At 26.3% G+C, this 27,511-nt stretch overlaps 1 protein-coding gene across 2 annotated transcripts; it reads left to right on the top strand.

The window, feature by feature from the left end:
* The first annotated feature begins 683 nt into the window (after window positions 1-683).
* Window positions 684-27,511, top strand: LOC148236369 (PAS domain-containing protein cky-1-like). Of its 2 annotated transcripts, XM_088182259.1 has the most exons (11): window positions 684-985; window positions 4,686-4,746; window positions 7,128-7,309; window positions 10,331-10,401; window positions 10,486-10,575; window positions 10,655-10,855; window positions 17,831-18,015; window positions 18,085-18,191; window positions 18,264-18,417; window positions 18,687-19,085; window positions 26,370-27,511. In XM_088182259.1, the coding sequence occupies exons 2-11, from the start codon at window positions 4,733-4,735 to the stop codon at window positions 26,962-26,964; spliced, it is 1,998 nt and encodes a 665-aa protein (XP_088038385.1). In that variant the 5' UTR covers window positions 684-985; window positions 4,686-4,732; the 3' UTR covers window positions 26,965-27,511. The 2 variants fall into 2 exon arrangements, with proteins under 2 accessions (XP_088038385.1, XP_088038386.1); XM_088182260.1 differs by lacking the exon at window positions 4,686-4,746 and having other exon boundaries at window positions 849-985.

The raw sequence follows: 27,511 nt of genomic DNA, 5'->3' as shown, positions 1-27,511 counted from the left end.
AAATATCGCAGCCTGTATATAAAATCATTTTATTTCACCATTATAAACATTCATTAAATCAACATAATAGCATACGCCCTTACACTTATGATAGAATCTTCCAATGCCATACGCCAGATACGCCAAGAATTTTTCCCACGTCTAGAGCGTCATGCTACCGGCCAATGGGGTTCGAGTCACGCTCCCGTACTTTCCATGCAATGTGAAATTACCATAAAAACACTCTTTAACTCTGCAAATTTGAATTTTTACATATTTCTTCTACCCCCACTAACGCCGACAAACGAGCGAACAAAACTGACCAATGACACGCTGCAAAAGGCGGAGCTTAATCACAGGTAAAGAGACGAACGCATGCGATTGGTGTGTTGATATTAGTGACGGTGAATTAAATACATCCATCTCTTTCATTTCAGTACAAGTTATCAACGAGATAGAGTGAGAAATGTAATATAAAATCCACGTGTTCTTGAAGTTGTAATATTATCCTTGTTCAGTTTTACTATATTTGAATTATTTACTATTTTCAATTGAAGCTAATAAAATTTTTGGTTTTGAATGAAGGTTTTTGGTTTATAATTTAGTTTTGAATAGCTTAAAAGCAATCTATCGGTCTATATGTTCGGAAGAAGGATTTACCTACTTCTTGTGGTGGTAGAAGTAGAAGGAAGCTCACTCCGGCTGACAGTCGACCGTCGACGCTCGCGTCGGATCGACGTGTTGTTAGACGATATGATGTTGTTCGTCACTATACATCGTCATCTAATCGGAACAAGTCCTGTGACGTCAGTGACGTGATCTATCTGTATTATATGCATCGTGTCAGTAATGGATTATTTGTGTAATGTGCGATCCTCTTGCGCAAAACATGTGTGAATCGCAATAATTGTGCTAAACTGAAACGTACTGAATTGTAGTGTTTATTGAATTTTAGATAATTATTTTAATACGATTGGAAACTTGTGACTTTGAAAATGTTTACCAGGTGAGAGTGACACTTAGTTTATTAATAGCTTAAGTATATATTATACATACGGCAAAGCATAAGTGAATTTTGTAGCAAAAGTGGTATCTATGTTTCAACGATTTTTCATTACTTAACAATACATATTAGAAAGCCATATCAAAATACAACTATTTTTTTAAGAATAAATGGTCAAAATTTTTTTTACAATATTTGAAATATTTATGATGTAAGCAGTAGCTTAGTTTTTCATAATTTCATGGATTAAATACGAAATGAATATCCATTACATATAAATAATTGAAATGTATGTTTTATTATAATATATTTAAAACCTAATGTGCTATATATAAATATTAATATTTTTAATAAAAAAATGTTATTTAAGATAAATATTTATCGTTAAAAATATTATTAATTAAATAATATGCTCAAAAAAACATGTAATAAATATTTACTCAAAAATAGAATTGCTGATTTGTTGTAAATTAAAATTACTTTAAATGTGTATAAAACAAATCATTATGATAAGATAAAAATGGACATCGATTTTAAAAAAGCTGTAAAATTATTATTTAATATATTGCAAAATGTAAAGATGGATTATTTAGATTGTATTAAAATGATTATATAATCAATACAAATTAAAATAGTTAATTATTAATGATTTGTTGTATAATACAGTTTCTTTGACTTTATGATATAATAAATTATAACAAGCTCAAAAAAAAACATTGATTTGATAAAAAATGTACGTTAACTTTCATATTTATCAAATATTAGAAAGCAAGAGGATGTTATTATTAATTTTGAAGTGCAGAACAGTTTTTTATCTGCAAAATGCAAAAATATATTTATTAAATTAGAGGATTTTTTTTTCTCATTCATTATTATTGTAATTAATTTTGTGTATAAATTTAAAAATAATTATTCTTTATTTAAAGCTAAATGTGCAGAGCAGTTTTTTATAAAAATATAAAGATAATATAAATACTAATTCACATACAATTTGAATCAAATAATATTCTGAAGCTTTAAAAAGTCATATTATTAATATGTTTAATGATGAACTTCAGTATAAATTGTCTAACTTACAAGAAATACAAAAAACCGTAGGGTTCTCTTCTCAACTATTTGAAATGAGGTAATAACAAAATCTTCTAGATTTATTTCCTGTTCTATTGACAGACCAAAAAATTCAACAGTTCATTAGCATATTTTTTTCTTTTTCGCAATGAAAATTTTTTTTGAGAACTGCTATTTTAGAGATTTTTATAGCATATAAAGTAGCAATAAGATCTTCTAGATTTATTTTCTATGTTATTTGATATTCACAAACAAATTATTAGTTCATTAGTAAACACTTTCTAAACTTGCAATAAAAGCTTGCAAAAATTATAAACTGCTATTTTAGAGATGTGAGATTTACATAGCGATTGTAAATGTTCTTATTTATGGGAAGTATAAAATACTGCGGGGTTTTTCTTAAATGTTTAAAATAAAATAAGAACGAGAACTTCTACGTTTTTTTCTGTTCTATTGACTGATAAAAAACCGTCAGTTGATTAGCGAACACTTTTATTTTTCGCAATGGAAAATTTTGTTGAAAATTGCTATTTTAATTTTTTTTTGTCAAACTTACGGAAAATACAAAATACTGCAGAATTTAGTTTATTTATTTAAAACTAATTTCCTGTTCCGTTTTTTTTTTATGAAAATATCTTTAGTTTATAGAGCTTTACAGATTATACTATATGTAAATATTGTAAATTATGAAAAATACTATAGGGTTTTGTTCAATTATTTTAATTAAAGTAAGAATAAGATCTAATAAATATAATTCATTTTTTATTGACTGACTGGTAAAAATTTGCAGTTTATTAGGGTACACTTTTATTTTTTTTAATTAAAAAAATGTTGAGAACTGCTATTTTAGATATTTATATTGCATATTTAGATGTTCAAACTAACGGAAAATATAAAATACTTCGAAGTTTTTGTAAATTATTTTATGTTTTATTGACTAGCAAAAAATTGGTAGTTTATTAACGAGTATTTTTTTCCCTGCAATATTGTGTAAATTTAATTTTTGCGATAGTAAATTTAAAAAAATATTTTTAGAGGTTTATAAATTGCTATATATTAACTTAAGGAAAATACAAAATACTGTGCGGTTTTTATTAATTATTTAAAGTGATGTTAGAAGAAGATCTAAATTTGTTCACTAGTATAAACAAATCATTGGTTCATTAGCAAATACTTTCTGATATGATATGTATATAAAGTTATTTTTATATGATTTTACAGTAGCAAATTTCCTTGGAGAATAATATTTCAGAAATTTTCGATTTTAATAGTAGGTATACGATTCAAAAATGAGTTTCTTTATACATAATGTATAAAAAATATTGTGAATATGTTGTTATATAAAATATCGCTATGAAGTAACATGTAAAAAAATGTAAAAAGTGTTTTATTTTACATATAAATTATATAACGTAAATATTATTGACACGATAATCATACTCTTACGCCAATCAATCACGCTAATAATAAAACTAACACGCCGTGCGTATGTACATTTACGACCCATCTCACGAAAAAATTACAAGGCAATAAAATTTTAACACTTTCCGATTTTTACCGCCGGTTAAAACGCAGTTCATAGCATAAACGTGCACGCTTTACATTGAAATACGCATAAACCTATAATTTTGAACCATTTTTCAAGCAAGGACGAAAAAGAAATAACCTATTTGCGAAAGTTAGACATTTTACCGTTACTGCACATTTAAATTTATTAGTATAATCAATTTATAAATTTCTGAGGCTACTTGGGATTTTTTTGGTCGGTCTATAAAATTTTTAGCACGTTTTCTCAACAACGTTCGAGTAGTTTAAACGCTCGTTTGGGCAATAAATCTTTTTTACACTCTCAGGCCGCGGTTAATGCGATCACTTAAGGGGAATACGTTATTTTTTACTATCAAACATGTGGACGTTACGAAAAAAGCGTAAAATATATGTAGGCGATTGCAGTTATTAATTATACGTCGAAGAAGCCATTTTAATTGCGTCGAAACCAGATACCAATATGCAAATTTGGAAAATAACATATCATTTCTGCTCGAATGTGTAATTATGGCGAAATTTCTAATAATACATTATCACATTAAAGATGATAAGTATTAATTATGCTATATTGATTTCCACGTCCAGCATTAATATGTATTATTATAATATTATAATCTTGCTAAACGCATCTACGATTATTGGTTCCAATTAATCCGACGAATTTTTATGATATAATATCTATTTTTTCACATTCGCTTATGAATTCCGTTCATGAGGTCATTACAAGATTAGATAAAAAACGGACACCCAATGAATTGTGATTCGATTCCGAGAAGTATACCGAGTGAGAATGTCTCTGCACTCGTATGCTTCGAATATCATGGGAATCGAATTATTCATTATTTGTAATGGACTTGCGTGCATCCTCTTTAGCAGATCTTATCAGATCACCTTTGAGGATGCAGGGCTGTGCCAAAGTACACGCTTTGTCCTTTTTGGATATCGCAAGATAGTCATCGGCAATGTCCAACCTGTAGTTCAATGCATTGTTCTTGATTATAATTTATTATGCAGATGTTTAATGAATATAGTATTAATGACTAATAAAAAGAATTCTTAAAACATTTATTTTTTGTCCCTAAAATAGACGAGGGTCAATCCACTTCAGCTGAGATTCAACGTTGAAGCTCAATTATGGATTTTGATGAGTAAATTAGATTACTATTTGTGTTTAACTAATATCGTTAATAATATAAAAAACTCATTCATGTGGTGTTTAATATTAATATTAACATTAAAACTATTTTTAGATTTAAATAAGAAAAAATATATATCATACAGTAAAATATTTCTATTTATACTCCATGTTTTACATAAGATGCGACACATTTAAAAGTATCTCCTATACTAAAACACTAACTCAAACTAAAATATATATTCATTAAATTTAAAAGAGAGGTTTAAAATATATGTATAAAAAAACTCTTTAAATATATTTTTTAAGTTAACTTTTAATTGGATTATTCTATATTATTTCAATGGTATAAAGAGCTAGTTTTAAGAATTTAGAGAAAATACAAAAATATGTTTATTAGTGGGTTTATCTATAATATTATTATCTCATGTTTTTTAAGCAGTCAAAACTTTAATGACTCATTTTATTGATTTTCTAACAGATATATTTATTAACGGTGAAATTGCACATCTTATAATTTGCTTTCAAAAACCACGTTGTTTATTTAAGGCTTATTTGCTTTTTTATAGATGTAAGATTTTTATCTTATATCTGAAATTACATATTTTTTTTGGAAATAACGTAGGTTATTTCTGTTTATTTGCTATTTTAAAGACATAAGATTTTTACATTATATCTGTAAAATATAATAAATAGTGAAAAACGTTGTTTTTTTAGGATTGCAATTTTTTTTATAGATGTGAGATTTTTTTATTATATATCAAGAAGGTGCAATATAAAATTACTTTTATCTAAGTGAAGAGCTAGTTATTTAATATTTTCGTTAATTTATCTCATTACAATTTATAATCGCTTTTTTTATTAATTTAAAAACGTGGTTTATGGATTAATATATTTAATTTTAAAATTAAAAATAAATATCATACAAATGCTGGTTAGTTATTTTGTCTTTGTCAGATATTTTAAAGCGTGTTTTTTAATAAAGAACAGTAAGTTTTAGTAAATGCATTATATATATTTTGCTCATAATTATATATAATGCATTAACCCTTATTTTTATCTCTAAGAATGTATCAAAAATTCAATAAAATAAAATCTAGTTGTGTACGTAACTTAAACACACGTTTAGTTGCTAAATATTTACTTTTATTTATTGTGTATATTATTTTTCATAATTAAAAATGGTATTGGGGCTATTCAAAAATATGCGTTGCTATATAAATTATATAAAAAAAATTACATTTAAAATACATTTAATAATTTGAGTAGTATTATGAATGTAATGAAATATATATTAGGTAATCATGAAATACTCGTCGTATTTTATTGCAACAAAAATCACATTAAAATATTTATTTTTATTTAATTAAGTCAAAATTGTATCAAAGAATATAAACTTTTTCACATCATTTTTTTAATTTCATTAGCATAACAATTTAGAGGCTCTGATTTAAAATATTTCGATAGTCCAATTTTTATTTTTATTTCGTCTAGGAAGTCGATATAATAAATGGTCTGGAGAATAGAGTGGATGAGATAGAACCATTCAGGCAAATTCCTTGGTTTTATCAAGAGTCAATTTTGCCACAAAGGACACGCATTGTCGTGTTGTAAAACTTTTCGACTTTTAAATGCAACAATTCAATTTTTTGAGCCATCTTTAACATTTACGGATATATAATGAATTACATATCACCTCAAAAATGTTTTTAGTGGTCGTTGCTGAATTTATTAAAAATTTATGTAACATGTAGTTGTGTATATAAATTATTTATTTACAAATAATTCTACTAGTGCAAATTTTGGGGCGCATTTTAAAAAAAAGATAATATTACAATATGTAGTCAAATATATACAAACACAGATTTAATAAAATATAACTTAGGTATCAACATAAAACTTAGACATTCATTTAGGGATTACCTAATATATATTATATGTTATGTATAATATAAAATTATTATTTTTATAATATTTTCATTCCCGATTAGAAAAAAAACTATGATCAACCCTGACGCGTTTCCCACGTTCGTGTAAAACATAATAAATATGCGCAAGATCGGCCAAAGTGCCAAAAATTATTCAATGAACATTTTCTTGGCTACCGTCTTGAGTTAGCGTCGCATACAAATTACATTGTACATAATTTATACAGTGACTAATGGCGATTTTAATGTTTAATATTGACAACAATTTGCAGACGCTGCAAACGTGATGAAAATGTCGAATGTCGTCACTATTTTTTTATCCCATTTATTCATGGCGAGTCGTCGAAAACATCTCGCCGAATATCATTATACGACATAACGAGACACTTTTATATGCTTTGTGGCGTTTCGATAATAAATTAATGAATTGTGATAGGAATAGTTTTACAAGTGTAACAAATTTCAGGTTCGAACCCACCAAGTCGACCAAAGGTGCCAGCAAAATGAGAAGAGATCTCATCAATGCTGAAATAGCAAACCTGAGGGATCTGTTACCTTTACCACCATCCACCAGACAAAGACTATCGCAGCTCCAATTGATGGCCCTCATTTGTGTGTATGTGAGAAAAGCCAACTATTTTCAACAAGGTTTGTATGCTTTTTATTAAGTGTTTAATTTATTATTGATTTTTTTATTATATAATAGTATATAAGGAAAATTGCCTATGATTGGTTTTTAAATTAATATATTTTTTCATTACGACTTTGATAGTATATTTTAAAATTGTATATCACAAAGCGATGGAATGCTTTTTAATAAGTATATTATAGGGGCGCTACGTTAATAGTTTAACGACACAACTAGAACGTTAACTAAAAATATACGTGTTAGCGATCAAACAATCTACTCGTATTTGCTGTGCAAATATTGTGCGAATGTGTTAGCAAATTTTATAATATTTTGCATGGCGCTTCGCGAAAATAGTACATTATTAGAGTAAATAACCCGGTGGAACAGTGAAAAGAGTTGAGGGTCAACGAGACCGTTTGAATCTGGGAAAGATTTTGTATTTACATGCTTAATTATTTCTTTATCATCACTTATCTAATACACACAAGTCTTGTGGGAATATTAAAAGGCGTTATTTTATGTTAAATATGTTTCGAAAATTACACGTTGTGCAAATAAAAAATGTACAAACTTTCACCCACAAATGTTGAAACGTTATCAAGTGTTAAAATTGAAACATTTCATAATTTGCAGTTTCTTGGCTTAATATTGTTAAATGACGGTGGTTTAAGACGTTGGTATTACTTAAGAAGTTAAATTGTAATAGGATTTCACAGTTCAGAAAAATTAACACTATTTTTATTTATCGTATAGAAAGCTTAAATAAACATATACAAAAAATAATATGCAGGGTCAATAATGTGTTATTTTCGATTCAACTAAAACTTGTATCAATAGAAAATAGCTTATTATATTATTAATAAATAAAATCTAATATATTTTATGTAGTCTTCAATAATTGTATATAATATTTTTTTAACCTTATGTTTAAAAAATAGCAAACTGGAATTCAGATTTTAAGCTTTAATTAGTTTAGTTAAAGCATGAATTAATATCAGATTTTTTTTACTAGTTCCACTTATTATATAATTATTTAATACACAATACATTAAATTTGCTTTATAATATATACATATAGTATTTTATAAGCTCGTATATAGTTATTTTATATTAAAAATGTTGTACGAAATACATCTAACTAATATATATTGTCAAAAAATAGTACCTATTTGTTATATTATTTATATATATATATATATATAATATATACACACATAATATACATTTAATCTGGTTTTAAATATAAACATGAAGTATATCTTTATTTTAGGTAGATATTTTTATATTAAAAAAATAATAAACTAGAATTTAAATTCTAAGCTTTGGTTACTTTAGTTCAAGTTTCATATATTTTCAATTTTTTCTCTGTAAGTAATTATTTTATTATTTATATATACCTAATTAATATTATTTGTCATTACTTATATAATATGGTATTTGTAAAGCTCGTATATGTTAAAAATGATGTATAAAAAAAATAACAAACTGAAATTCAGATTCTAAACTATAGTTACATAAATTAAAACTTGCTATAGTGCCAAAAAGTGTTTTCTCTGCTAGTACTTTGTATATAATATATATTTAATTATAAAATTATATTTTTTTATCAACATGTATTTAGAAGTTTTATGTATAAACATTAAATCTAAAAAAACAACAAACTGGAATTTAGATGCTATAATTTAGTTGCTCAAATTAAAGCTTGATAAAATGTAATAAAGTTTTTTTCGCTAGTACTTATTATAATAAAAATATAAATTTATAACATATTGCTAGGTATTCAAATTATATAATACATTTAGTACTTTACTTATAAACTTTGATTATTTTATGTAGAAAATGTTGTATTAAAAATTACTAAACGGAAATTTAGACTAAGCTTTAGTTATTTAAATTTTTTATTTAAGTTTGATATAATTATTTATTAATATTTATTATAATATAAACATTATTTTAACTTTAATATATACATATTTTATTTTTTACATTTGAATATAATAAAAATAACAAAAAATATTAAAAGTAAGGATTATAAGCTTCACTTACTAAAGTTTAAGCTTGATCTAATGCCAATTTTTTTTCTCTTTAAATTAAAATAATTTACTTGAACACTAAAATGACATATAAAATCTTGATTTATCAAAAGGACTTCCAAATTGTTTTAATTAATATTATTACATTTGATTTGGTTAGGCTTATTTTAAATAAAATGTATTTATTATGTCAATAATTAAAGATAAAATCAAAGGTTAGGAATATATTTTTTAAATATACTTTATTATATTTTTATATTAAAGTATATTTAAAAAAAATATGTATTTCAGAAGAGAGAAATAATTTCAGTGCTAAACATTTTTAATGTAGAATAATTTTTATGAAAAAAAATACATATAAATCTTTAAATATATTTGTTAAATTTAAAATATGTCAATTGAACAAATTATTAGTGAAAGAAACACATTTATATTACACTATATATTAATTATGGATTTATAGTGAAAAAAGTTATTTTTTTATTTTTTTAAGACAATATTTTTTAATAAATATGTTTATATAATCTAATGTTGTAAATCATATTTTAAGACGTGTATTTTTTATTGTCTTATAGAGCATTATTTAACTAGAATCAAACTTTGGTCACAAAGATATAATAATTTGATTTAAATGCAACATTTTAATGTGATATTTTAAGCTACCTAAGTTTTACATTGTGCAATTAAAATATATTATATGTTCTTTTTAAAATTTATTTTTATACCTTTTAACAAATTTATAATTTTTTTATGATAGTATTATTATATGTTTTATTGCCATTGAGCACTATCACGATACAAATATATGATAAAACTCACATAATATATATTTTTACGATCAAAAAAATACAGTGTAATTACTTTTTTCAACGGTTGTAAAAACAATTTTTATTTTTATTGCTAAATCACGATGTCAATTCTAAATAATTATCTTGTAAGTTGTATTAAAAATATTATTTTATGTGTTTAATTTATTTTATTATTATTTATTTTATTATTTTGTAGTTTTAAAATGTCACGATTTCACTCATCACTATCACCACCACACACCGACGCCAAATATAGGATTTTCAAAAGTAAGGCACATTCCCAAAAGAATAATCAATTATATGTAATAAAACGAGTCATTTCCATGTAAAAAATGTTAAATTTCTTCGCAGGCAATGAACGGTTTCTTGATGATGATGACACAAAATGGCAAATTGCTTTACATTTCGGACAACGCCGCGGAATATTTAGGACATTCAATGGCAAGTTTTGTTATATACAATAAATTAATAAGAAACGTTGTACAATAAATTAATAAGAAAATTTGTTTACGGTGTTTAGGAAGATTTGTTAATTCACGGTGATAGTGTTTATGACATCATCGATAAGCAAGATCATCAAGCAGTGCAAACAGAGCTTTGTAGGAGCACTTCTTCAGCTTCTCCCGGGAGCAGTGCGAGCCCCAAAGAGTCCAGGATGTTCCTGTGCAGGATTAACGTTGCGAGGAACGCGCGGAGGCAGATGAGATTCGGCGATCAAAAGGTAAGCTTTTGAAAGCTCGCAAATTTATTATCACCCAGGTGTTCGCGCCTATCTATCGATGGGAAATGCATTCGAATCGATGAAATTGCCTTTCGATCGCCCCGTGTTATTAAATAGGCATGCCATTGTCGGAGATTTATTCCTTAATACAATTCTCGGGTGTCATACAGCCGTGGAAACGATGATCGCACATAAGCCGATAATTTACGAGTGGGCATTTTCTGCCATACCATGTACGGGGTAAAACAATAAACTGCATCGAAACGAATATGAAATATTGTGCATTGAACGTCACCGATGCTAGTTTATAATCACTCGAGGCCCTTTAGTTAGGAAATACCTACTTTGGCCGCGCATGCATATAATTGAATCGCAATGCTAAGTGTACTTGCACATGTATATATTATGCTCTACACCGCTGGGAACAAAGCTGAGGCAGCTGAGTATTGCAATCCAGATCGATAATTGGATATTATCATGCATTTGAGACGACATATTCATTGCATTTATGGATTTAGAAGAAATAATGAAGCCATAAATAAGCACGTACTCAAGTGAGATCGACGCGCGGGATAGACAAAAAATATGGTTGTTTTTTGTTGTTGTTACCACAATAATAATTAGCTTAACGATCATTATAATAGTACTTTTATAGAGACGTTTAACGAATTCAAAGCAGTATCGAGTTGATAGCCTGGAGTCATATTTGCGGGTAATAATTAACTCATCGCGGCCGTTTCGAGTTAGATGTATCGAGAGTTGATTTATTCCACTGTTATGCATCGATATGCATATGTGCATCCATTAGCAATGCATAAATTATTTAAAAATAATTTTAAAGAATGTTATAAAATAGATTGATTTATATTCAATAAAATTTGGCAACGTTGTCATTTGATGGAAAATGCACTGCAATTCTCTTCATTTCGTACATCATTTAGTGCACTTGTTCGGATATAATTTTTTATTGACGCATTTTTATGTTAAGTTCCTGGTTTTTATGCAAGTTTTTTGAAACTGTTATAAAAACCGTTTAATTGATCTTTCACTGAGAAATCGTAATATCGTTTGTTGACGCCGCGCCAACGAGAGAAAATTTCTTTAGCGACTAAATTTTGCACAACAAAAAAAAGATTCTTTAGCGACTAATTTCAGCACAAAAGTTATTAATGTTTCCGAAAATTTAAACTTAACTTATTATTTGAAAACCATTAAAGACTTCATAAAAGATCTATTAAATTAAAAATAATATTTCTTACAACATACGGATTCCAATTTTTATTACATTTTAGAACCCATTGCATTTACTGTAAGTTTTATGTTATAGTTTTATATATTAATACAAAAGTAATGCCTATATTGAATATATGTGTGTTCTAGAAGTATATTAGTTAATTACAAAAGATTTAGTGCACATGCACTCAATTAAAAATCTTTATAGAAAGTAATTGAAATTATCTAATTTGAGAGTTTTTTTTGTTACATAAGTATTCCTACCATAGAAAACATATGTATATATATTTAAACTTTTTGATGTGAATAGGTTTAAAATATATATTAATATTAAACTTAAAATTAATATAAAAAAATATTTCTTTAAATATTTCGATTGAGGAATCCTAGAACAAAATTATTATAAAACAAATACACAGAGAATCATTAATCCATATTTAATAAATGTGATTGATTTAAATACAATATCGTAAATTCATTGCGTATAAATGATAAAATTTGGTAATTTTCAACAAATATATCTCGAGATATCTTTATGGAAAAATAAACTGCTAATTATTAATTAGAAAATCTCAGCATAAAAATATATTGTACACTTAAAATACTATCTAAAATTAAATGCAAAAGTATATTTAGTCATAGTACAAAAATCTACAATGTTTTGATAATAAACTGATATTTATATATTAATGTATTTTTCATAAACTGTAACATCAAAATTTAATTAATAATAAATATTTTATAAAAAAAGTCTAAAGGTAGATTTGACCGCAAATCGTATTATTTAATAATTAATATTTTTAGCTTAAATTAGTCATGAACTATGTATATGCACATTTTAAATATAAAATATAATAAATTGTACATTAATTTATTTTAATGTAATTGCTGTTTGTTGAAATTTACATAGTATAGTTTTTATTGGTCTAAATTATGTTTTATTAATAAATTAATTAAAAATTTTGCTTTGCTGTTTAACTTACACGATATTTACTTATAGTTATTTAGAGCATGCAATACAATATATAATATCGTTTTAATGATTATAATTGCAATGCATAACACAATATTACAAATAATTAAAAATAGTACGTATTGTAATGAATTCTAAATACATATTAATTTATTAATATATATTATTATAACTAATTATGTTTCGACATGCTATAATAGGATAGTAATAACGTGAATTTTTATACTGTGAGTATCCCTGATTTACATTCCTAAATTAATAGTCGCCTAGATCAATAGCAACATAATAGAAAAAATAGTGTAATAATATTAATTTAAAATCAATATAAAAAGAAATAATATCAATTCTATGAATATAAGTTAAATAATATGTAATTATTAGTATCGAACACTATATGAAAATGATACATAATAAAACGATACAAAGCAATTAAGGACGTTTTTTTAAAAACATGTTTCTATAATAGTATTATATAAAATGACGTCATGATCGATTAAGTCACGATTGATAATCAGAATACCTCTGATGTATAATTAAAAAAAAACAATGATTTCACCCGGGTTTCTGCTATTCTTGTTAAATTTCATAAGATCAATCGAATGAGTCAATAAAATTAGCTGTAACTATTTAGAGCTTTAATCCAGACGTCGCCAATCAAAAGAATAAACGTTGTTAATTTTTATTATCACCTAATAGAATCAGTGTATGCATGAGTATGATTTATAATAGAGACAGTTATATGAAAGTAATTAATATCGGTTTACACAACTAATATGTGAGAGACGTTGAGCAACATTGTGAAAATTAATTTACAACCGTTACGCCATCGATTCAACAACGGTTGGCCACGCCTGATACAAATATGATATCATAAGTGTGGGAACCAAAAGGCTATGTGTCCGCCTGAGTCACATTCGTAGTACGATGCAAGTTTTAGATTATGCCGATTAGTATGATGCATCGAACGGATTTTTTATGGTGGTTGTAGAAAAAAATCGCGACCTTATAGGGCGTGTTCCGCATCTCGCTCGTTGTGTGTGAGAAAAAAAGTGTGTGTGGAATAAAAACAGGTTTACGAAGATCACGTGCGATGATGAGTTTCGCCGAGACGTCCATTATCATGGTGAAGGCCGTTCGGAAACGGGGATAATGTCTATTACGATTACGTTCGGACGAGTCAGTGTTTTATTTCGAGGCTTATAGGTTTATAAAAAACGATTGGCTGTCAAATAAGACAGTGTTTGTCAATCGGCGGAAACGATAATGTCAACGTTTGACGGTTTTATTCAGAGCGTTTGACGAATGGCTTCGCTCCGCGTTAATTCGATCGGGTTGCTCGCCACCCCGCGCGTCGATGTCTTTTCAGATAAAATAAAATCGAACCGATCAATGAGATTCATATTGATAAAATACGTTTTAATATTTTATAAAATATATATGAGTGCTGTAATTTATTTACTGGGCTACTTTTAAATGCACCTTAGACTATTTTTATGCCTGAAATCCGGCAAGAGTATAAACATTAGTAATTACAACATGAAAAATGGATTGTAGTGTGAAATATTCAAACAAAACAAATCATTGCATTTTTTATGCCTTTCATTCACTCAAAACTTGGTTGAGATAAAAATTCTCGTTAACATAGTAAATGATATTTTCAGAAACAACGTACCATTTGCAACCAGTTAAATATTATATCTAATTTCCAAGCTTATTAATATTTATAAATATATTTATAAATTCAAAACTTGTGAGTCTTTTAAGTGCTTAAATTATACTAGCACATTTTTATATTATACAATAATATATAATAAAAAATCATGTAGACAGAAGTCCTTGAACCGTTTCACAACATTTCATTGCCACTCGGCGCGTATATAAATAATTCTATCCGCCACGTAGTTACCTTTTGACCCTTCGATTCTTAACAATTCGTACGCCGCGTCAGTATTTTTTTACTTACATAATTTCATTACTAACATACAAAGTCACGTCCGTAAGTGAATTCCCTTTCGAATCGTAACGCTGACGTTTTTCGCCGCTTTGTTTCTCTCAAGATGAAAAAAAAACCGTTGTGCAATCGGCTTTTAATTTCGACAAACGGCCAATAAATCAATCTCGATGACCTTACGTATCAATCGGTTTGGCTGTTGTTTTTTTCATTCTCTCGCTTGTTGCTCATGTGTGTAGCAAACAATGAGACATAGTAAATTTTTAAACGGTTGCCAAACTCGTTGATCCCTTCGATGTTTTTCTTTCACAGCCGCGTGATTAACCTCACGGGTTAATGGCGCTCAGGAATTCAGTTAGAATTCAGACCAAGGCCGGTCACGGTGGCAAATATGACTTGACCCTTTTAGCATTGTGTTATCAAATCGGTGTCAATACGTCAATTATTTGATACGTCTTAATGATACATTTATAAAAGTATGTATTATGTATTATTTAAATCTTTCAGATACGAAAAGATATAAAACAACACATTTAATTTTTTTTGACATACAAATAAATAATTTATTTTAATTAAAAAAATATACCAATTATAAATTATATATAAATTAAGCTATACAACAAAATTAGTACTACAAAAATCCTGATTAAAATCTATTAATCAAGTTTTTTATGGTTTGTCAAATTTTAGCTTTTATAAAAATATGTTAAAAACTATTTCAAATAGATAATAATAAATATTTTTAATGCGAGAATTTTTTTTTTTCTATTAAAAAGATTTAAATTATTAAAAAAAATATTTGACTATTCAATTAAAATACATACATATATATTTACACCTCGAAAAAATAAGACAAACTAGACTAAATGTTGATTTAAATTATTAGTTTATATGTTAGGATTTCGTTATTTTTTGTTAGGATTTCAAAGTCAAAATTCATATATTTATGCTTCCCTTTAGAAAATATAAAATAAAATAAGATAAATAAAATAAAGCCTTTTTTATACAAATATTATTTTTTATAGCGGGAAATTCTTTGCTGAAAAAAATATCATAAGAATATTTTTTTAATAATATAATATATTCTGTCAATTTAATGTAAATCAAATTCGTTTTATTTGCATTTATTTTTAATAGATAGATAAATATTTAAAAATGATTTTTTTTACAGCAAAATATTTTTTTGTATAAAAATCACTGAAAACATTTTTTTACAATATTCAACTATTAAATTAAAATACGTATATTATTGCACAGCAAATATATTTATTTGCCATAAAAATACTATAAACTAATTTAAATTTAAAAACAAAATTAAATGCTTATTTATGTCATTAGTTTTTTCGATACATTTTAGCTTGGAAATTTGTAAACTAAATAAAATATTTTTACATATATAGTTTACAGTGAAATAATTAAAAAGTAAATTTTATATATTTTTTTAAGTTAAATAGATTTTTTTTATATACTATATATAGCTACAAAAAAAATTTTTTTTTTAAATTCATTTTATATATATTTTAGTACTAAATTTAATATTTTTTTATTGAAATAATATTTCTTAAATTAAAAATTTTCTTTTGTAAAAAACGTTGCACAATTTTTTTTTTCTTTTAAATTTTAATACACAGGTATATAGATTGTGTAAAAATATCTATCTACACATTTAAATAAAATGTATATTTATATGTAGTGTTACATTTTTTTTAACAACCTTATTAAATATTTATTAACAAAATACTATGAATTTATATAATTAGTTATGACATAAAGAATAGCTAAATTTTATTCTTTATCAAATTTATGATTTTTTATAGGCATAAAATGGATTTAAATAAATGTTTAGTGTAATAGCTATATATTTTTTTTTGTTTTATTAAAAATCTTATTTAATATTTATTAATTATTAAATAGTGCTAGTTTTTAATTTATTAAATAATGATTTTAATTTGTATCCAAGAACATTACTAAGCAAAACAATAATTTGTATCCAAGAACATTACTAACAAAAAAAGCAGATTATAAAGTTACATATTAAAATTTTCATTGTAGTTTAAAATAAAAAAATGATATCTTATTATTTTTAGATTATTAAAATTATAATCTATTTTCAAGCACTCTAATATTTAACTAAAAACAAAAGTTAAAACATATAGATTATTTTATAATATATTTTACAGATATTTAAAATTAGTTTTGACTTGAATACGTTAAAAAAAAGTTATCATGAATGTGTTGTAAGAAAAGCAGTGAACAAAATGAAGAAAGTGGTTAAATTTAAGCTGTATACTAATAGTTATTACTTAATAAAACTTATCCTTTAGAATATATAAAATAAAATAAGTTACTCGCATTATATTTTAAGCTAGTATTCAATTTAAAATATTTGATAAGCTCATCATTATATTATATAACACATTTTTTTAGACGATAGTGATCTACGCGAAACGGCCTCGGGCAAACATATGTAAATCAAAATTGACTTATCGTCTAATAATTGATATGTAATATATGTCCAGCGGACGCCAACCATTTTCACGCTCTGTTCCACACAAACAGACGATTATATCAATCGACGACATTGTATTGCAATCGCACTTTATGTACACATTCATCCATATATGGGATACATGCTTATATTTCGTTAACGCCCCTCAATGGGATTAAAAGTTAATCGTCTCAAGTGCCTATTAAAATTATAAACAACCTCGGACACACCCATTGCACTTTTAATTAATAGGCGTTTTGAAAACGGGTCCTCGACCATAATATATATCATAATGAGGTATTTTTTAATTATTGTTTTTTTTGTTAATAGGTGGTGCTGGTGAAAGGTCATTTTCTGTCATTTCTGCCACTCTGCAGTCGTAACGAACCAGTTTTTTTGGCTGCATGTTCTCCTCTAGCCATGCCTGAAACTAGAGAGTGTGTCGTGCAAGGTGCCACTAATGTCTTTACGACGATACACTCAATGGATATGAAAATAAAACATATAGATAAAAAGTAATTTAATTTTTAATTCATTAATATATGTATCTAATGTAAAGTATTTATGAATTATTATTTTTATAGCGGAGAGTGGTATTTGGGTTGGGAAAAATCAGAAATTCAAGGTGTATCTTGGTATCAATTATTGCATTGGGAATGTATGAAAGAAGCGCAATCGAAGCATAGATTAAGTGAGTTTTTATTTATTTAAAATTAATTTGTATGTATTTATGGCAATGGAGTGACAATGAACATTTTTATAGTAACGCAATCGGAACAAGAACGATCGTGTATACTTTTATTAAGACTACAAAAGCATTCCGGAGATTGGTTATGGGTCCACGCCGTGTTACAAGTCAAGGACAATATGGAGAACAATCAGCAACCGGTTATTGTGTGCACAAATCAAGTTTTGAGGTAAATTTATTTAATTTAGAAATAAAATAGTTGAAAATAATATCTTTCTTTGGTTGAAATTTTAATTTTCACTAAAATTCATCAATGAATTTGATTTATTAAAATTATAGTTTAATGATATTGTAATATATTTAGCTTTAGATAAATATAGAATAAATAATCATTTATTATGATTTATCAATAATAACATATCTAGATGCAACGTTTAATTATAAATAATATTTAAATTAAAATTTTGTTAATTTATTTATTATTTATTTGTACATTAGTGACAATGAAGCTACGGTAATGCTGGCTAATTCCTGGCTCTACCACTACTACAGCGTTCAGAGTAAGCTGCAATACGGTCTGGCCTACGACACCCAATTGCAAAATTACTACCACCCTTCCATGACCACTTACTCCCCGTCTCCCTACAATATCAACCAAGAGTCTCCTTACTCTCAGCACTCGAACGAAGAGATTAATCACCATATGATCAACGCGGCGGAGCAGCAGCACCATGACTTGCACCAATCCAGACAGCATCCTCCGACCGTTCTGAGGCATTCTGGTGGTCATCTCATGGCTGTCAACCATCAGGGCTACGGATTTGAACCGTCAATGGCGGAACGAGGGCCAGTCGATTACTCTAGGCATTCGTCTTCGTACGCTGCTAACACCGAAAGGTTTGTCAAGCTTATTTTATTTTTTTATATATAGGGATATTCTAAAGAAAATCACGTATAAAGTGCGAATTGATTTGCTTGTAATTTGGATTTATTTTAAAGCATTAAAGAATGCTGAAATATAAACATGATACATACAAACAATAAAAAAAATTAAGAGAGATAAGATTTATATCTAAAATTATATGTTGATGAAATATAATTACAATTCCATTAAAATATACAAATATACAATTCCGAAATAATTAGATAGTAACCTGTTTTCAAAATGTTTGTCTTTTATGTGTCTGTAGAATTCAATAATTTTCAAAGAAAAGTCTGAACTCTAGATGGATGTCATTTGAACTTTTTACAGGGAGGAGCAAAAGTTGCCCTTTTTAAATATTTATATTTTATTGAAATTCATAGTATTTCATTAAGTGACAGATTTTTCTATTCAATTTTAGAATCCACGTAAAAATCAATAAAACCGTGTCGTCAAAGTGAAAGCGCTCGGTTATCTTGCGTTCATATTAGGACTTTTTTTAGCAATATTACGACTTACATTAAGTAAGAATCATAACACACTAAAAGAACCTAAAAAAAAACAATTATCCCTTCTCAGAAATCAAAAATTCACGTCAAAAGCAATAAAATCGTGTTGGCGCCATCATAGTGGGAACGCTCGGTTACCTATAGCGTTAATATCAAGACTTTTTATAACATATTACGACTTACAATAAGTGAGAATCGATAGAAGCATATCTAAACCAAATTTTGAGCAATAGGAGAGCGTAAAAACAATTACCCCATCCTAGAAGTCAAAAATCCACGACAAAAGCAATAAAATCGTGCCGTCGCCGTAGCGATTTTATTGTTTTTTACGTGAATTTTTGACTTCTGAGAAGTGATAATTATTTTTGGGCCCTCCTATTGACCAAAATTAGGTTTGAATACATTTTGACTAATACTCGCATATCAGAAGTGCGAAGTAATATCGTAAGGATAGTTAACATATTTTAAAATATAAGTACAGACAAACTATGGAGCAATATGCGAGATGCAACATCTGTCTGTACTTATTTTTCTGCTTATTTTTTCCTGAGAGATAAATTGGCTGAGTTTGTATTTTGGTTAGGTTTGGGTTTGAACAGCAAATGATTATTTCGCAAAACTTGAATTGATTTTCATTGACATTTTAGAGCAGCATATCAGTTAAATGATATTTTTGCTAGTAGAATTTAGTTTATTTATAAGCTTTGGAATTTACTGTAATAGAATTACAATAATTTTATTCGAATGTTGGTAACATAAAAAATATTATATAATAAATTTTTATAATTATGAAAATTATTTACAAAATGCAGATAAATGTAAATTTGCATTTGGGAAACAAAAAAATATAAATAAGAAGAGGGAGAAGGGTTCCTAAATTTTAATTGTCAGATTAAATTTAGTACTTCAAATTTATGTTTTTACAATGGCGGATTAATATTAGTAGTTAACATATTCGTGGAATAAGGGATAAAACAATCTGATAACTTATATAATACCGCAGATGAAACATTTTATAAAAAAATAATTTTTGTCAAAATATATTAAGTCCACAGGCAAGAATAAATTTTGTTATGAAACTAAAGTAAGATCAAAATAACGGAAAATAAATTAGAATCACACTTGTTTCGTCTTTTGTCCATGAGCGTCGGACAATTTTAATATATGAATTCGTTTATAGTAAAAAACACGTGAAATAGCTCACCCGTCCCAATATATTTTTGACTGAAAAAATGTATTTCTACTACGAGTCAAAAGATTAACAGAAACTTTATAAAGAGCCGACCATTGTCAGCTTTCGCGGATTATAAACTTGAAATTATCATAAAATTTTGAAGAAAAATTTATAATTTTCTAATAATGGATATATGCGACAAGTTTCTTTCACACGGTGTTTTTTTATCTGACTAAATGGTATTGTAATAATAGTATAATTTTAGTTTCGCAAAAATGGTTTTGCCTTTTACTACCGTTACGATCGATTACGAATAAAATCACACCATTTTATGTTGTAACATATCTATTTTTGACCCACATTAAAATATTATCAAAAAATGGATCAATACTGATGTATAAAAGAAACACAAAAAACACAAACTACATTTATTGAACCACAGCATTTTCCCCAAATGTATTATTTAATTGATGAACGGTTTTTATTTTTACTATCCAATGTAAATTAATAAAAAAATGCTCCTGTTTCATGATAAATTTAATAATTTCTAGCACAGATTTTAATAAATTACGTTTAATATGATAGTATTATCACTATAAAATGACACTTTTTAGAGAATTTTATAAGAAAAGCTTAATTTATAAGCAATAATAGCAACTATTAAAGTATTGTTTTTTTTAATTGTTGTATTATTTGCTATGATTTATATTAAAAAAAAATCACAAGTATTAATTTACTTGATGTAATATATAAAAAAATATAGGTTTATATTAAATTGCTCATTATATTTTTTATATAGTTAATTTTATTATATATGTAGAGCTGATTTTCGGTTATAAAAAAATATTAATAAACAAAATCATTCTTTAAAAGTAATATTATATATGTACACATATGTCAGAAGGTAAAATGAACTACTGATTAAAAATTCTATAAAATTACAAATTACTATTATAACATAGCAAAACTTAGAAATTCTAGAAATTAAATAATAACAAAAATATATAATTAACATTATTATAAAAACAAGATCATATAATTTAATATGTAAATATAGTAAAAAAAATTCTTGTAGAGGTCTTAAATATTTTTATTTAAAATATGAAAACTTATAATTTAGATTGCAAAACTTAGTATATAATGAGTTAAGCATATATATTTTTTTTTAAAATAGTAAAATTAATATTGTTTCTGATTTTTATTGTTAATGTTTTAACAAACATTGATTATATAACACAACAATTTAATATTGTGACTAAAAAACTTTAAAATGTTACATTGATTTTTTCTAAATTTTGGTATACTTTGCATATTATCTAATTTAATTATGGGCAAATATTTTTTAAACAGACTTAATACGTCCATTACTCCAACAAATTTTAGTACACAACGGCATCGAAAAAACGTATTAATCACTTTATGTATTATATCAATTGACGCTTCTAGGCGTTAGACGCGTCTCACTTATAGTTCGTGCTCCACCAATTTGACCCTCAATTATTTCGACGCTAATTTTTTTCTTCGAAATATTCGTTAGAAACGTCGTGATACATAAAGAAATATTTTTGCTCAAAAAAATAAAAAAAATATCGACCGTGAAAGTACGAGCGAAAATGAGACGTTGGGGAAAGGGAAAATTTGATAAGTCCATCGCGCCGTAGTAATGGTTATAAATTAGGCAAACGCCAATAAATTATGTTCCCACCGGTAAAAATCAATATCCGTCAATCATATGTGTATGTCTGATGGATTTCTGACGCCGGAAGATTCCGTTATCCAGCTGAGAAGAAGATGAGAAGGTCGTAAAAAATATCAGTGACGACATCTTGAAAGTTATGGATATGATAAAAAAATATTATTTAGAACAAACCATCTAAAATCTTAAATGCAGATATTATAAATTTTAATAAATAAACTATAATAGTTTATTTTTAAGCCAGATGTAATTACTGTTAACAGCACTCCGTCACAACATCTTGCTGAATGTCTTGATGTTATCCGACATTCAAACTTATTTGTATCTCTAGCATTACAAATTATATAAAGTAATTGCTTATTTCTTTAGTTTTAGTGTGCTTTTAAAAATTCATATACTCTGTATGTATCTATCCATAATTATCAAAATATCTCATGATTGATTTTTTATATCTATAAATCGTAATATATATATTTCGGCAAGGGAAATAATCGTCGGTCATTTTCTTCGACCCGATCGTTATAAATCAAGCTGTGTGTATGTGTCTTGTACTTTAACAAATATTTGTCCGAGGCGATTGGGGAGAAGAGTGCCTCGTAATAATTTGTATGCCAAACTATCAATGGTCCATGATTGATATGTGGGAACCCCCCGAGGATAGTTCAAACTTATTATTATCGGTCGACATGAGAAAATAAAAAAAACTTAATGTTTTCATAAATACACATCATGGGTAATGATGAGGAAATGCATTTCGCGTTTATTTAATCAGCGCACGTGTAATCTAAAAGCGATTATAATATGCTATTCAAAAAGTTTTAAAGTAATAGCTAAATTTATCGCAGAGGGTAATCGTATATTAAATAATTAATAAACATATTGTATTTATTTCAGTGTAGATAAGCTTTATATACGTATGTTTTTACAAGCACGTGTGTGTTTTTTTATAAGACCATTAATATGCTTATAGTTTTTTTTTTACATATAACATTATTATAGAATCACAATAAATTGCCAACGATATTTAAATACAAACTTAATAACCAGATTTATATATTATTTACTGATTTTATGTCTATAATTATTAAAATTGAATAAATATGTTAGGTAGCAATATATATTTTTAAATAAAATTATCAGCACATTTAGAAAGAGTTTATACATTATATATTATCTAAAAAAATATGTTAAATATATTAATGGCATATTTAAAACAGATTACAAATAAATTTAAGTTATTAAATATTAAAAAGAAAATATAATTAAAATCATATAGCATAAACTATTTTTTAAATAAATTATTAAATAATAATTGGCAAACTTTAGGCATTTACAAAAAATAATGTATTTTTCGGAGAATAATTATAATTATCTGATAATTCATACGTTTATAAAAGCAACGGAATTTAAGTATACTGATCCAAATTTACTTTAAAAACATTGAGTTTAGTGGACCAGTAATATGGTGCTAAAATTTATTTTTTTGGCGCAATTGACGCAATTTAAAATGGTTATTTATTGTTTACATGATACGTACTTAGTTACACAATTGCGATACTGAAACAGACAATCCGGCTAGGTAACAAAACCTACAAAAACATTAATAATCGCACGTTTTAACCAAGCAAAAAATAATGTAAGTAAAAAAATAGAGATTATAATACTGTTGAAAGTTTCAAGCTTAAACCATATAAAATAAATTAAGCCTTAAACCATTTATTTGTATTGAAAAGGAGCAAGAAAGGCCAGATGAGAGTACTCTTTACTTCGTCACATTTATCAGACCATATATATTTTTTATTTATAAATTGCCAAGCGTAAGTGCAATGTGTTACAATGGATTTGACCAGTTAAATCAATCAGACGCAAACAATATATACAAGTTAGTATTAAAAACACCAGACTGACTGGAAATCGATGACATTTATATTATGTATTTTAATTTAAAATCGATGGATGTAACTTTGCAGTTAGGGCTGTTTTTATTTATTTAGGGAATTCGAACCCGTAGTATCTGAATTTAAGGATTGCACTATTTCGGTCAAATATACTAATTATTTTAGATCATAATCAAATTAAAATAGATAAAATCAATGTCAGTAGGGTTAAATAAAAACCAATCATACGTTATTAGTTTTATGAATAAATAAAATTAAAAATATATACATACGGTTTAAATGTGACTAAAAAATATATATGGTTTATTTATATTTAACAGTCACTCACTGATAAAAATATTTTTTTTCCACGAAATTTTAATCCATAATAATAAAAAAATTCTACTGTGTATCTAAATCTGTAAATAATATTTATATCTGTTTAATTATTTTTAACAGTCTCAACTGATAAAAATAAATAAGCCGTAGATATCTAAAAATTGCACGTAGCCATTCAAAATATTATTTATAGATTAAGATATAAATAAAAAAAAATATTAAAATAAAAACTCAAAACTAAAAATAAAATCGATAAAAATTAAAAAAATATGTTTTTTTTTAATTTAATTTAAACAAAGAATAAAGTAAAGAATTTTGTTTAATTAACATAATTAATTTTTTAATTATTTAATACAGTAAGAGAGAAATATATATATATAAATTATTTAAAATCATATTTTATGTATAGTTTCAGGTGTAACGTATTTTTTAAAATATTTTTTTAATTTTAAGAATGATGACATATTTTAATGGTCTAAGAACAATGACAAAGTCAACAGTGAAAAAAATAGTTAGAAAATAAAAAAATACCTTTATAATATTTATAAATAGCACTAAAGCCTTCAATCATAATATATTAATATAAAAATAACAAATATATTTGCCGTTTCTTAACTATTCGTTTCTCAAATATTTGTCCATCTATTCATATTTGTAGTATAATATTTAAAAAACAATTAACTCTAAAAACAGAGTGTTCTTTTGTAAGGTTTTGCTTATTACAATATCACAGATTATCTATAAATTAATTGTGTAATAGTTTTCATTTGCGAAATTTGTCTATTAAATTTCATGTTATTTATAAAAGGTATCATCATTACAACAAATATCCAAACAGAATATAATTATAAAAAACACTTTGTAATTGGCGAAATTTCCGAAATTACTCGTATTTCCGAGATAATATTGTACAACTGTGGACTTTTTTAATGAATAAAATTGATTTTTTATCTCTTGTAATCAATACAAATAATGTTTAGTTTTTGGTCTGATTAAAGTAATTTATTAAAAGAATATTTTTATAAGCATACCACTAGACTTTTGGGCAACAGGTATAATTGAAATTCAGCTTTTCACTGACTTAAGGTTTGAAACACTAAATACTTTGATATTTCTTTTAACTAATATAAATAATCTTATTGCTTTTCAAACCATAGAATTATGTGTGTATAATCCTGATTTATTATTTAAACTATATTTATCGAATTACCCTAACTTTACGAATATATTCGAATATTATCTCGTTTAAATATAATATAATAAATGTACAGCGTAGGCAGTTGATTATACAATAGAATTTTTTATATATACATTAAGTAACGTATTACATTTTTGACTAAAAAAAATATTTAATATATATATAAATATAATTTGTGATTAGATATACAATTTATGAAATTAAATTGTTAACAGTATTATAATTAATCATGAATTTTAAAATAAAAATAGCTAAACATTCTTAAATACTAAATACTATATTTAATTCGACAAAATGAAATATATTGTAAACGTATCTGAATGTAATAAAACTACGTTTTATTTGCACGTTTACTTTATTTCTATAATCGAAAACACGTTATAGTAGTAATATGTTTTAATACGTTTTTCATTATTACCAAAGTATTTTTTAATCTCACACATCGTTATTTTGTTTAATTCGACAGGTTCATCCCACAATCAGAGGTCATCGTGAGAGGCGTGGAACCCAACGACGCCGAACCACCTCCGAACATCAGAAACCATCGAAAGAGAAGACACTCCGACGCCTTAACCAGACTCGAACCTCTGCACATATCTTCATCCAAACAGAGTCACGTGATAGTCGAGGGAGGAGGAGGCGGAACACTTTTGGCGTTGACTCATTCTACTGAAAGGTATAGATTCCCTTCAAAAAATGGATCAGAGGACCCAGCGGATTTTATTGACAGATGGAATCCTAGCCCTCCTTGGTCCGACACGGCCCTTCAGAAAGTTCCTCAAGGCTATCAAGAGCTGAGCTACGCTTCACCGGCGCCCCTGACTCCAACGGGCACTCCTGGAGTCATGACTGGATACGGAAGCTTACAGAACACTTTCACGTTCGACTGGCTCCCAGAACATTACGTGAGTCATACTGGGATACCGCAACCGGTTCTGCACATAGTTTGCAGAGAGGAAGACTACAACAATAATCCAGAAAGGCAGAAGCATCAGCCTGTGGCGTCGGAGAGCTCGACGCATCAGGAAAGCAACCCGGAGAGCAACGTAGAGGCGTCATAACGAACATACAGTGAACTTTGACCTTCATCAGTATTATATGAATATTTAAAAAATACCAAATTGAGAAACGTTGTGCAATGTGAAAATGTTCATATCTTCCTAGTTGATCTCCAGTGTTTTAAACGATGGTGCTCAAACGTTCACCCTATTTATACATATACTAAATATACAGACTGTTTAGTCTTAAATGTGCGTGTAAATATTTATATTGTGATAAATTTTATTATTTATACTGTTGGAAATAAATAAAAATATTAGTAATTATGAGCATTCCGTAATGTGCGAGGACCAATTAATAAATCCGTCCATACGAATGTTTCATACCAAATATTAGTTTCTTTTTAATATTTTTAAGATTTTTTATTATGTAATACATATAAATTAAACTGTAATGATTGTGTATAAAAAATATTTTTATTTAAAAAAATGTCACTTGTTAGGTATGAAGCAAAAGCAATATACTTTTATATCTATAATAGATTCAATAAATGTTTATAATTATGTTTTTTAATGAATATAAGGAAGAAATAAACGTATACGTTGTAAA

Source organism: Plectrocnemia conspersa, unplaced genomic scaffold (genome assembly GCF_051122295.1).
Source record: "Plectrocnemia conspersa isolate PC_06_02 unplaced genomic scaffold, ASM5112229v1 ptg000003l, whole genome shotgun sequence".
NCBI lineage: Eukaryota > Metazoa > Arthropoda > Insecta > Trichoptera > Polycentropodidae > Plectrocnemia > Plectrocnemia conspersa.
This window is presented reverse-complemented; position numbering and strand designations above follow the sequence as displayed.